Source organism: Arachis hypogaea, chromosome 10, assembly GCF_003086295.3.
Source record: "Arachis hypogaea cultivar Tifrunner chromosome 10, arahy.Tifrunner.gnm2.J5K5, whole genome shotgun sequence".
Taxonomy (NCBI): Eukaryota; Viridiplantae; Streptophyta; class Magnoliopsida; order Fabales; family Fabaceae; genus Arachis; species Arachis hypogaea.
In genome coordinates, this window is record NC_092045.1 from 90,385,139 (window position 1) to 90,399,646 (window position 14,508).

At 30.7% G+C, this 14,508-nt stretch overlaps 1 protein-coding gene across 1 annotated transcript; it reads left to right on the forward strand.

Moving 5' to 3' along the window:
- The first annotated feature begins 3,893 nt into the window (after positions 1-3,893).
- Positions 3,894-8,055, forward strand: LOC112715892 (probable Histone-lysine N-methyltransferase ATXR5). Its single transcript, XM_025767711.3, has 6 exons — positions 3,894-4,437; positions 4,561-4,641; positions 6,421-6,650; positions 6,774-6,874; positions 6,959-7,171; positions 7,426-8,055. Exons 1-6 carry the CDS (start codon positions 4,077-4,079, stop codon positions 7,583-7,585), a joined length of 1,146 nt encoding a protein of 381 aa, XP_025623496.1. The 5' UTR covers positions 3,894-4,076; the 3' UTR covers positions 7,586-8,055.
- Positions 8,056-14,508: the final 6,453 nt, after the last annotated feature.

Genomic DNA, 14,508 nt, shown 5'->3' on the forward strand with positions numbered 1-14,508 from the left:
TCCATCAGTAAAGAAATAAAAGAATAATAATCAACAATAAAAAATATAACCAACCTGACACGGAGGCTCTATTTCTAGTGCGTGCTGCTGTTGTGGATGGAGGACGATGGCAACTTCTAGTGTGGGGAGGACTAAGATTTATATAGAGAAAGTGATTATACATAGAAGCACATATTATGATTTATATACTAGGACACAAGCACAAAAACTGCAATAAATTACAGAGAGGGATAAACTCTAAGTGCAATAGATTATACAAAGAAGGAGAAAGTATCACACCTGAAGCCAAGTGAAAGTGGAGGAGGACTGGAGGAAGGACAACCGACGGCTGCGGCAGGATGCTGTCAACGGCAGACGGCGGCTTCTTAATGGACGAAAATTACTTTAAAAATTACTATGAGTTTCGCAATGCAACTTTAAAAATAAATTTAGACAATTATTAATTTCAAAAAATACTTTAAGACTCGAGTGTAACTTTAGAAATCATTTTAAACTTAATTCTATAAACATCACATTATATTTTAATTTAAAATAATATTTCTTGCATTGAACGGGTTGTTTTAAAAAAGATACAAAGATAAAAGTCTAAAATTAAGTCTAGAGACCTTTATAAAAAGAATTATAAATTATGAGAATTTTTTTAATTATTTTATAACGATATTGCACTTATTTTTTTATGGGATAAGTATGATTTTGGTCCCCAACGTAGAGGCTGAAAATTTATTTTGTCTCCGTCCTTTTTTCGCTCTAAAATGGTCTCCAATGTTTTAGTTTGTTTGAAAATCATCCTTCGAACGAAAATACCCTTCTCCCTTCACCCCAAAATCAACCACCACCACCACCACCAGAACAGAACCACCACCACCACTACCACATCATCATCATCAGAACAGAACCACCACCACCAGAACAGAACCACCACCACCACTACCAATTTTAAAATTATCGTGGTCATCATCATCATCATCATCATCATCAGAAATCCACAACAATATTCCACAACAAATTTCAGCAACAACAATATTCCACAACAAATTTTACAAAAAATCAAGAAATTTCACAAACAAATCCAGAAATTTCACAAACAAATCCAAAACAAATCCAGTTCACAGAAGAAGAAGAAGAATTGGTGGTGCAGTGGAGCGGCAGAAGAAGAAGAAGAAGAAAAAGAAGAAGAAGAAGAAGGTGGTGGTGCGGTGCGGTGGTGCGGAGGGGTGAGGTGCAGTGGTGCGGCGGAAGAAGAAGAAGAAGAAGAAGAAGGTGGTGGTGGTGTGGTGCGGCGGGAGTGCGATGCGGTGGTGCGGCAGAACGGCGGGGCGGCGGCGTCCCCTTCCCCCTCTTCTTCCCGAAACCCCCTCCCCCTCTTCTTCCTTCGCCCCCTTTCTTTCTCTCCCCACCCCCTTCTCTGTATCTATCCTTTTCTTTTTTTTTAATTTATTTTATATTATAATTTTATTAATAAGGAGTAGTTTGGTAATAAAAAAAATAAAATTGTTAAAAAAGACGATTTTAAAACAAACTGAAATTTTGGAGACCATTTTAAAACGAAAAAAAGTCAAAAATAAAATAAATTTTCAACTTATACGTAGAACCAAAATCATACTTATCCTTTTTTTATTCAATAAACTAATCATCCATATATTCTTTTGTTCCAATTATATAATGATATTAATTAAAAAATAATTCATATATAACACGAGTTATTACATTTATACTCTGTTAAATACTAATATTTGCTTAAAAGCTTTTTAGTCAAAACTTTGAAAGGTCTTTAATATTTTAAACTTATAAAAACAAAGGTCAAGGGGTTGACTAATCAAGGGGGCAGTTTCGTCTGACCGAAATGGAAATGGCAACCGGGTTACGAGTACGACTCGGTAATGAGAACAGTGAGCCTGTGAGCGGCTGAGTCCGTGCGCGCAGGCCTGGCGCACATTAATGTCAACCAATCACAACATTCCACGTCATCCTAACGATCACTCACCATAAGCTGCCACATACACACACTCCCCTGAGAGAAGCAAAAGCAAGCAACATGTACCAACCGGCCCTCAAAATCATATTATCAACATTAGAATTAGAATTGAATAATTGAATTTCGACAAAAATATCAAATTTTTGTACTTGTTAATAAAAAGGTTTTAATTATAAACGACCAGAATTTATTTTATTTATTAATTATTGTAATACTTTAAATATTAAATAAAATCAATTCTAATTATTTTTAATTAATTTATTTTGATTAACAAATATTTTTAGTAGCTTTATATATAATCTATGTGTATATAATTTACGTATTTTTTTATTATTTTTAATATATATTTATTTTATATTTTAATATATATTCTATAATCTATATGAATATATATATATATATATAAAGAAAAATTATTAGCTAATTAAAACGAAAGATTTGGTTAAATATATTTATAGTAAAATCATATACTTTTCTCTAATTATAAATTGTCATTTGAATATAGTGTTTTACATTTGAATTGTTTATTTATTATTTAGAGAGTCATGTAGAAAGATATATATTTGGATAAATAATAATAGTATAAGATTTAGTACATCAAATAAATAAAAAATATGAATTTTTTAATATACTATGAAAATATGTTTCCTAACTTGGCAGTATAGAAAAAAGAGAAAGAATTTATTCTTTTAATCATGAAATGGAAACAAATTTTTTCTTTTAAATTTTAAGAACATTATTTGACCGTTTATTTATTTTTTATCTTATTTAGTATAATTATTATTATTCTAGAGAAAAGAATTTATTGAAAAATATATTTTAAATTAGTGATTTAAGGTAATCGTATAATAAATTTTTATCGCTTACATTGATAATTTTAGTAAAAATAGTGAAATAAGATAACTTTATTTAAAAACAATAAAGTAACTACACTTGTTTAGATTCTATATGTCGCTCGCTTTTCACTGTGGGATAAATTTTGTTTTACCGTGTTTTCTCACCTTTCAGGAATCCAAACATGTGCTCAATGACTTTAATGGGGGACATAAGACCATTACTCTGAAGCTATAATGTAACAAAGTTTTATGTTGACATTTAACTACGTGCTGTCAAATAAGAACAATTTTCAGACACCCGTTAAATTAAAAATCCTGTTAATATAAATATTTTATAAATTTTAATTTTGATACTTTATTAATATAAAATAATTTTATATGTGTAATTAATTATGTTAGTAAAAATAATTATTTTTGTATAAAAACTGAATAAATAATTATCTAAATAAATTAATGTGATTAAACGATTATATAAAAAATATAAATATCGTAAAACGTAAATATATCAAAATTAAATTTAAATTTTATTAGATAATAATATTTAATTCTTATATTAATTTTGTCTTTTATATATAATAATTTATTAACTAATATTTAATAATTTATTAATAAATAATAAATTCTTAAATAAAACTTAAATAGAGAATAAATTAATCGATTGCACTAAAAAATACCGTAATCAACCAAAAACAAACATTACGCAGTTAATATGCATAGTTTACTAATTAGGTATTCAGCTCTTATCAATCTCTCCTATACATTTCTATGTTCAATAGAGAGCAAATAAAATATATATTAATTACTTTTTCAAAGGTAATAACATACTCATTAAATATTTTAACGTTATTAGGACAATTAATTTTTATTTAAAAAAAATAAAGAATTTCATTTTGTTTTTTTTTATAGAGAAAAATAGGTAAATTAAAATACTAAACAATATAAATAATAGATATATCGAATATTTATTTTATTAGGTATATGAATGATTAATTAAAATTTAAGTGAATAATTTAAAAATATAATATATTTTTAGTTTTTAACTTTTTATTTTATTAGACTAATCTTAGAATTTATTATTCACAAAAATGATTGTCTAAATAACAATTTTTTTTTACTTACTTTTTCGTCCAGTCTCTCTTTCTCTCTTTCTTCTCAACACTCACACGCTCACACCATTCTCGTCTTCCTCTAGAGAGAGAGGCAAACTCTCTCAGAAAAATAGCGCTTTTCGTTCCCCAATTTCCGATTCTGCCCTTCAATTCCCCATGGCTCCTGCCACCTCACCGGCGCGGTCGGCCAAGAGGCTCATCGGCTTTAGCCGCCGGACGCAGGCAATTCACCCGCACGGTCAGCAGTCGCCGTGCGGGCCGCCGGCGAAGAAGTACAAGTCGATGACGGACATAATGGCGAGGGCGCCGTACGCCGTCGTGGAGCGCGAAGATTACGGCGACCTCAGCTGCGAGCAATGCGGCTCCGGCGAGCGGCCGGAGGAGCTGCTTCTCTGCGACAAATGCGACAGAGGGTTCCACATGAAATGCGCGAGGCCTATCGTCGTTAGGGTTCCTATTGGATCCTGGCTTTGCCCTGAATGCGTTGGAAGCAACAACAGACAGAGAAGAATAAAAAGTAAGGGATTCTCTTTTGTTTTCTTCAAGCCTTTTTTATTTTCTGGTAATTTCCCCCCCTTTTTTTTTGAGCTGTTTCATCGTGACGATGAATGTGGCATTGTGTTTCTGCGACTTTTGTCAGGCTTCTCGCAGCGTAAGTTAATTGATTTCTTCGGGATTCAGAGGAGCGACAATGATCACGTTAGAGCTGCTTCTTCTCAAGGTAATGACCGCGAGTTTAAGCATTTGCTAATCAACGTTCTTCTTTGATTGAATATAATAATAGCTTGGTTTCATTTTCTTTTATGATCGTTTTAATGAACACACAGAATCTGAGTAATCGTGTTTGTGGAAGTAATTTGGCTTGCTTTTGACAGGCTTAGTTTCCCATTGCTGCATTGAATTGTATGGGAAAAAATTAATCATAATATATTTGAGATTGGGTTGAGAATAGTATTTATTCTGTAGCTTATGTCTTTCTGACTTTAATAAGAAGCATGAATGGGTTAATGGAAATATGGAATAATGTTTTGGAATATGTACTGACCCTTTTGTAAGTGCAGCATTCTTGCTTGCTTGAAGGCTGAATATTCTTCAGCCTTATGGAATGAAATTCCATGGTGGTGGAGTGTTCTTTTTTCAAATTATGAAGGACATGGGGATTAAGATGTTTCATGATATAGGTCCACAAATATGAAGCTTGATCTATAGGTTATCTTAGTAATTGGTATTACCAAATGGGAAAAACAATTTGGAATTTTCATTTTGCTCTATCTAAGCCACGGTCTTTTAAGTAGAACAATGACAGCTACCTGCAGAAAATTTCAGCTATATTCCTTGCATTTGCGCTTTTCTCTCATTATAATGACAGTAAGGTCAAATTGAACAACCTTCATATTTTGATGAGAAAATTCATTTTAATCTCTACATGACAATTTGAAATTATGGTGCATTGTTTTGGCCTTCGATTTGGACAGACTATGATTTTTCTTTTCTAAAAAATTAGTTTTGTTAGTAAGAAAGAAACCACGTTAGCTTATAGTTTCATAGAAGTCACTCATGTCAATTTCTTTCAAAAGCAGAAAGAAACCACTATGTTTTTATAAGCTTGTAGATTTTTGGTTCAATTAGTCTGCTGACCTATATGACTATCTCTTTAAGAATATCGTCTGTGATGGTGAAGACGGCCAATAAAATTCCTTTCTATTTAACAATCAAATTCTAGAGTATTAAGATTGCTCTTTTCTTAATTACATGTACGGAATACTATGAATTTATTGGAGAATATATTTCCTTTAACAGATAACAAAAGTACTGCAAAACAATAGAGAAAATGCAATCACAGATGATGTTGAAATAGATACATAAAAAGGGCTGTAAACATTTTTAATGACAGATACTGAGTGATCAAGTTGGTTTTCCCACCAGACAAGAAATGGATTGGATGCTGGAGTCATGATTTATATATAGACTTGGAAAGTCGTAGGGAAATTTTGACATTAATATGGAAAGATTGATTAGAATAAATTCTGTGATTTGGCAGAAAAGCAGTTACTATGACAATCTAGACAGTAGATATCTATTTATGTTCATGGAAACTAGAAAGGTTAACAAATTTTTTACAAACCCTGCATTTATGTGAGCTCTTCATTAAGATTAATGAAGTCCACACAATAAGTTGCGTATGCTAATATCCATGTTGAGATCTTTGTCATTAGATTTGGTTGGCATTTACTTTTGCATGCTTTCATGTTCTTAGATTGGCAAAATACTTCTACGTGTTTGGTTCAAATGCACACATAATTTAATACGACTCTTTAGATGTTTCTTATTGGTAAAAGAAGCAAAAAGTTTATATACATATTCTGGTGAATGGTGATTTTCGAAAATGGAGCACCTAGGTAAACTTCTGCCTCAGCCTTTTAGGATGTCTATGTGCTGATTCACAATATATATCTCGCTCTAAGAATTTTGTTTATAATTTGTCCTTTTGGACCTACAGATGCTAAGAAGCGTCGAAGACGATCACGCCCTCTGGTTATGCACAAGAGAAGGAGGAGATTATTACCATTTATTCCTTCAGAAGATTCGAACCAAAGAAATAAACAGATGAATTCACTTGCTACTGCTTTATCAGCATTGCATATGGATTTTAGCGATGACCTCAGATACTTGCCTGGAATGGCTCCTAGATCTGCTAATCAAGCCATATTAGAAGATGGTGGCATGCAGGTCTCAATTTTCTTGCAGCTTGTTAATGATAGAGTTGTCTGTAACAACCAGGCCTTATTTGTTTTCACATCTCTATCACTGTGTGCTACTTTGATAGAGTATGTTTTACTGTTTTATACTTAGATTCTTTCAAAGGAAGATATGGAGACCTTGGAACACTGCAGAGCTATGTCTAGAAGAGGCGAATGTGCCCCCTTTCTAATTGTTTATGATGCACGCGAAGGGTACCAATATTTTGCTTGTCATCATAATTTAGGACATCAGTTTACCTTAATATTAATAGGACTTTTCTTGAAATTTCCCAATAGCTATACTGTGGTGGCTGATGCTCCAATCAAGGATTTGACATTTATTGCGGAATACACGGGCGATGTGGATTACCTTAAGAATCGAGAAAGTGATGATTGTGACAGTATGATGACCCTTCTTTTATCAAGTGATCATTCTCAAAGTCTTGTCATCTGTGCTGATAAACGCGGAAACATTGCTAGGTTTATTAATGGCATCAACAATCATACTCCGTAAGTCTTTCTCGCTTATCTCATGCTAAATGTTGAATAAACAGAATATAAATAGTGGAGAGGGTGAAAATTGTTCCCCTTTGATGCTGTTTGGATAGTTCTTGCAGTCCATTCTGTAAGTTCTATGGCTTTGCCATGCTCCTTTTGGAACTCTCTTTGTAGGATTTTAAATTGTATAATGTGAATACTGTTTTTATATGCAATGCTAGTTGTTGAAAATATTTTGGTTAAACATGTCTAATATTTATATGCAGGGAAGGTAGGAAGAAGCAGAACTGTAAATGTGTGAGATACAATGTTAACGGTGAATGCAGGGTCCTTTTGGTTGCTACTCGTGATATTTCTAAGGGCGAGAGGCTTTATTATGATTATAATGGTTATGAGCATGAATACCCCACACATCATTTTGTCTAAATGAAAGTTATAAATGCCTCTTAACAGAAAACTTGGATCCAATTTTAGGTCCTTGTTAAAGGATTTTCAGGATTTTCTTGAAAAACTATAACTTATTGTTCACGCAGAATTGCAGAAACAAATTTTTTCCTCAACTGTTGCTATGGGCAATTAATTTTGTAATTTTTGCTTAGGAGCTAGTCCAAATATCTGGCTTAAAGACGAGTAGCGTACCCTGGGGAAACTTTTCTTCATTAAGGCAATGCCCCAATATCAATATATACATTTTTTTCAATACAGTTTCAAGGAAATTAAAGAATAGATTTTGCTTAGAAGATATTTCACTTGATGTTTTTCTCTCCCAAACAATTATCATTTTCTTCAAGTGTTGGTATTGAATGTAACATTGATCAATCTCATCTTGTATTCCAACCTAAACCTTGAAAGATGAGGGATATGTATATACTTAAGATATGCTATTTCTGATGTCACTCCTTGTTCTTCATTTATTTATTTATTTAACTTTTTAAAGTTGCAAAAAGAAGTTCAGGGCATATTATGATGTCACTTCTTGTTCTTCATTTATTTATTTATTTAACTTTTTAAAGTTGCAAAAGAAGCCCAGGGCATATTATGATATATGTCGATTTTAGATCAAGGAAGTGGATGTTAAATAGGGCTGTTAATAGGGGGATTTATTTGTGAAGGGTATATTCCTTTCTTAGACAGGAACATAGGATATTTGATTCTTCCTTGTTTGCTTCTAATTTATTGATTATGTAGGTAGTTTGCATGGAGAACTATGAATACCCCTCTAGCAAAAGCATAAGAATGTTTTGCTTCTAGTGTGATCTTGGTCGTGTTTCTTTCGAGTATCTTCTATTGCATCATCTTATGTGTCGCTTAAGACCTGAAAATATGCTACGCCATCAAACAACATTTTTATTATGAAAATTACTGGAAGACCCTAACCCTTTGCCATAAATTATATGACTACAAATGAAGAATGGTGCTAGAAAGACTTCCCCAAACATGATTTACATACCCAAATGGCAGCATTTACCTACGGTATATCCCACATAAGATACCTGATTCAGTGATTTTAGGTCGCGTTTGGATTATATTTATTTATATTTATTTTGAGACAGAGACACAAAGATATAGACATTAAAAATATGGACATAAATTATTAGTATATACGTATTATATTTGGTAAAACATTGAATAAGACATAATAAAATTAGAAAAAATTCATATTTTATAAAAATTAATAAGAAATAAAAATGTAAAAAATTGATAAAGAATAAAAGTATAAAAAATGATAAGGAATAAAAGTATAAAATTTAATTGTTTAAAAAATTAATAAGGAATAAAAATGTAAAAAATTGTATCCAATTAACTGTGCCTCTGTATCAATATTTTGGAAAAATACTAAATATATACATTCTGTATGCATTTATATACTAATGTGTTCATTTAAAATTTATGTCTCAACAAACAAACAGTAAATATGTACCGCGTGTTCATGTTTCTGTATCTTTAAAATTAAACGTTGCCTTGGGTATTAAACTCGTACACAAGTTATTGAGTTTTGTGCTGTGTGAGTGTGTTGTTGTTGCAGTAATTATGTTGGGATGGATGCCTACCGTAATTCTCTTTTCGGGAGGGGTGGACGCGAGTCAGGTTAGCCGATAGAACTGGTAGCTCAACTTGTTTTAAATTCAGATAAATTCGACCCGTATTTTTTGTGAAGTCCTATTAATTATATAGGTCAAATGATAAACTTTAAAAAAAGTTCATGTTTGTTGACGTACCCTTTTAATGTAATATTTTTTTTCCATTGGATATATATTATTTTTGTTAGTGGTTTATATATTTCTAGATCGGTTTTATTACATGTAGTTTATTTATTATTTTTATTATAGTTTTGGATCTAATTTATTGATGAACTATAGCTGTAATAGGGTTGGTATTTGTGATTTAATCATTTATGGTTAATATATCAATAAGTTATAATTATAAATTCTAGTACTGGTATATATCTCATGTCAATGTGAGTTTTTTAAGCTTATAACTTTGAGTTATAATTCATAAAGCATGATTTTAATTTGATTCGTGTGCTTATAATAGTTAACAACTTTGGTATATAGATAGTTATTTTAATATTAAAATTTAGATAGTTAATTTGAATGTGTAATGTGTTTTTATTTGATTGGTAGTTGTTGATGTACTCTCTTAAAAAAAATATAGGTAGACAATAAAAATACTAAATAATGTGAACAATAGATATATCGGATGTTTATTTTACTAGGTGTACAAATGGTTATTTTAATATTAAAATTTAGGTAAATAATTTAGAGTTGTAGTATATTTTTATTTTATTACTGATTATTTATGTTGTTCAAAATAGTCATTATTTACTTAGCACTTCCCTCTAAAAAATAACGAAATCTTCGACAAAAAGAGAATATTCTTTTCGGTATTTGATTTTTATCTTTTTGAGATTGGTTAATTTTTTATAAATATTTTTTATTTGAATTAATGGAACATATTTAGGTGATATATTAAATTATTAATTTATCTATTACATACCAATTAGAATTAATATATTCTTTTAAGATTTAATATTTTTTTAATTAATTTTTTATATACATTAACTAAATTTATTATGTAAGAATTGAGACTATTATTAATTTTTATTTTTTTAACTTATAAAATTTGAATGAAAAATGTAGTTTTTAAAAAAGTTTTTACTGTAACTTAAAAAAGTTATTAAAATATTATATTATTAAGATTATGTTAAATTTTAGGTATAATCAATTTAAGTTATCTATCATAATCTATGTAAATTCATTAATATTAAAAAAGTACATATTCTATTAATCTATTTTATAATATAATAGATAATGAAAAAGGTTGATACAATATTTTATCTAAAATAAATACAATAAATGAGAATAATTATGTCAATTAATTAGATAGATATAACATTAAATATTCAAAATTTAACATTTTAGAATAATTGGTAACAAGTAGATAAGACTAATAACAACAATTAATAATGTCATTTTTATTAATATGTATATCTTCTATTCTATTTTTATAAGTAAAAAAAATTTAAGCCAACAAGTTATAACTTAAATGGTATAATATTTTCATCCTCTCCTAAAAGTTTCGAACTTGAGTCTCACACTCTTAATTTTGAAAAAAGAATAAAAAAATTTAAAAATCACTAATATTTTTCAATTCTTACACAATAAATTTAGTCAACGTATTACGCAAGTATATTTTGTTAATTCACTTAATTTAAAAGAAAAATTATTAATAAAAAGGCTAATTAATCTCAAAAAATTAAAAATTATAAACTAAAAAAAGTAATATCTTTTTACTAAGAATTCATGGTCCTTCACAAAATTATCAGAAATAAATATTTACCTTTAATTTTACTTGGGTGGAATCACACAATTAATAAGAAATTAAATAACTCCTCCAAAAAAGAATCTAATTAACATTCTTTATTAAACTATCACATGTGTCAATTTTCTTGACTTTATTTTATCACTTTAGTTGATAGATTTTCTCTGATGATAATCTTATCTTTCAATTATTAAGTTTATGTGAAAATTATTGGAAGTTTATTGTAATTTAAATTTTTATTGTGGCATAATTATAATTATTAATAACTTAATTTTATCCGTTAATGCTAATGTTTGATAAACGCATTAAGTTTGAAGGTAATGACATATATAAAGATGGTTCTCTTTATACCTAATATATATGATAATTTTCTATAATTTTTATTTTACTGAAAATATTAAAAAAATTTTATCTTGATAAACGTATGAAAGAAATGGGAAAGAAGAGAAACCAAACTTTTAAAGTCCAATTCTATCATAACCAAAACTCATTATTACAACCAATCTTAATTAATGCTTCTATTTAAATTAAGTTTGCATGTGGTATCAGAGTATGTATTTTAAAGGGATAAGTATTGTTTTGGTCCCTGACGTTGAGGGTCAGAATCGAAATCGTCCCCATTGTAATTTTCAATTTAGAATCATCCTTAATGTTTTTTTTCGTATTAAAATCGTCATTTTTAATAAAATGTTTAATTTTATTCCAAAACTACTCCTACTTTAATAAAAAATTATAAAATTTTAAAAAATAAAATAAAACACGCGTGGGAGGGGGGAAGGGAAAGGACGTGGGGGTGGGGGTGGGGTTGGGGGAAGGGGGAAGGGGGGAGAGAGACGGCGGCAGCGAAGCTTGGAGCCGCCGTTGCCGGCCTCGTTGCCTCACGCGCCTCGCTGCCTCGCCGCTTCATCTGCACCTCGCTTTCTACTTCTGCATCTTGCTTCTGCTTTATTGCTTTCCTGATTTGGCTTTTTGCTTCTGCTTCTTGCTTTTTGCTTCTGCTGCTTCTACTTCTTGGTTTGGTGGTGGTGTTAGTGGTGATGGTGTTGGTGTTGGTGTTGGTGTTGGTGGTGGTGGTGTTGGTGTTGCTTTTTGCTTCTGCTTCTTGGTTTGCTTTTGCTGCTTCTTGCTTTTTGCTTCTGCTGATTTTGAGTTTTTGCATCTGTTTCTGCTTATTGGTTTGGTGTTGGTAGTAGTGGTGGTGGTGTTGGTATTGGTGTTGGTGTTAGTGTTGGTAGTGGTGGTGGTGGAGGAGGAGGAGGTAAGTGCTGGTAGGGGTGAGGGTATTTTTGTCTGAAAAAAATTAAAAGGACGATTTTAATACGAAAAAAATGTTAAGGATAATTCTAAATCAAAAATTACGATAGGGACGATTTCGATTCTGACCCTCAACGTTAGGGACCAAAACAATACTTATCCTTGTTTTAAAAGTATGTAATTTTCTCTAGTCTAATTATAATGTCAAAACTATGAATTAAGTGGGTTTCAAATTTTCATGCCATCAAAACTGGATATTTGTGATTGTATATGTTCTACATGTTTTCTTTTGAAAATTTTAATTTTGTCATAAATTATGCTCATATATGAATTTAATCTTGAGTTTATGTTTAGTGTTGATGACAACTATAAATTTATTTTTAGTACGTAATGTACTCTAGTTTAATGAAAATCTATAAATATTTTATTTATAGTACAAGTTTATTTTGATTATTTACTATTAGGAATGGCAAAAACTCCTGGCGAGATAGGTAGCCGCATAAATTTACACATCGGGGACGAATACAGATACAATTTTGTACCTGCGGGAATGGAGACAGGCCCCGTATATATATACCATATATGAGATTGAGAGAGAATCCTAGTCGTCACTCTAAAAAATCAGTCGCGGTCTTCACTTTCAAACCCTCTCTTCTCTGGCACTCATGAACGCCACTTCCCACCCCTCAGTCCCAAATTGCCATCTCCTACCCCTCAGTCCCTCACCCCCTCTCCTTCGCTGCCACCTTTCACGGACTCTCGAGGTTGAAAGATTATCATATGTTCATAACACGCAGCAGAAGAAAATAAAGTAATCCTTAAAGATCTATTTTGTGCTTAAACTTTATTCCAATAATATATAGACCAGATCTAAATACCTTTAGACGCTTTAGTAAAAACTTTATTCTTCGATTGTACGAAGTCTCTATGCGTATCCACACCGAGACCAACCTTTACTGTCAACTCCTTGACCAATGGACATCTGATCTAAATTGAGAAACCTCTTGCAACTCTTTGCACGCCATAAAATTCTTCTCCAAGAATCAAGCTCACATACGTTTATGTGTGTAGAGGTAACGGAATAAAACTCTTGTTATTCTCGTCTGTATCGCATTCCTCTACTCTTGGCATACATATATATAGTATGAGATTTGTTACTGATTTTAAATTTGAATCTCAATCCAAATTTAAATCATATCTTAAAATTCTAAATCTGAATCCTTCAAATTTATGAATCATATCATAACTCAATTTGAAACAGAATCAGTTAGGATCTCATCCAAATTTAGAATTCAAGTTTGCAAATAGAATAACTAATTATTCTCAAATCTCATTTACTATTCTCAATCATCATACTATTATTATATTCTTGGTGCTAGCAAAGAATATAATAATATTCCATCTGAATTAATATAATTATTTATTTGATCAAATCAAAATAATAATTAAATAATTCTACAGTAAAGATTAGAACACTCGTTAGTGTGTGACCCCATAGGTTCAATACTAAGCGGGTAGTAAATTAGTCACACTAAATTTACTAATCAAGGTTGGCGTCTAGCAACACTCCTCAACGATCCGATAGTATGAAGTAATATATTTTTACTAAGAACCTCAGAAGAACAAAGTATAATTCCTTCCATCTTTCCAGCTCTTGGTTAACCTTTAGAGTATGGTTTAATTGTCAAACTCTAACTTGTTACCATTATTATAATGAACTGTGAATGACCTAAGAAACTCATTTCTTCATTCATTCAATCCCTTTGGCCAAGGTTTTATTTATCTCAGTCATTATAATCAGAGCTCAAACTCTTTACCGAGAGTTGACAGATTCCTTATTGACTAATCATTAATTCTACAAGTATTTAAATCATACCCAATATCCATTCAACTAGCACCCTAGGGTATTAGGTGTCCGGAATCAAAGTATAATAAATACATTGTTAATTACTATGATAGTCGCAGGTCAAAGGAAACTCTATTACCATGTTCATCTTGAGAATATCCTATTGACAAATATGCGGTAATTATAACCATTAGAAATTCTCAGAGTGAGTTAGTTCAATGGTCTTATCTCTATATGCACCATCTATATATATAATTTAATAAATGAGATCTATTAATCTTCATCCAATGAAGGCCATTATATATATATTGATCTTTCGGATTATTAATGTCCTTTTTAATAATCCTATGACCAAGAACAATTTAGATTAAATTATAAAAGATTTATCTCTCAATATTATGATCACTATCACAATGATAAATCTCTA

Bases quoted from the DNA above. Each gene is read 5' to 3' on its own strand.
- LOC112715892 (XM_025767711.3), top strand. From the start codon at position 4,077: ATGGCTCCTGCCACCTCACCGGCGCGGTCGGCCAAGAGGCTCATCGGC. The intron at 4,438-4,560 runs GTAAGGGATTCT...GACTTTTGTCAG, and splicing joins CAGACAGAGAAGAATAAAAA to GCTTCTCGCAGCGTAAGTTA. The intron at 6,875-6,958 runs GTACCAATATTT...ATTTCCCAATAG, and splicing joins GTTTATGATGCACGCGAAGG to CTATACTGTGGTGGCTGATG.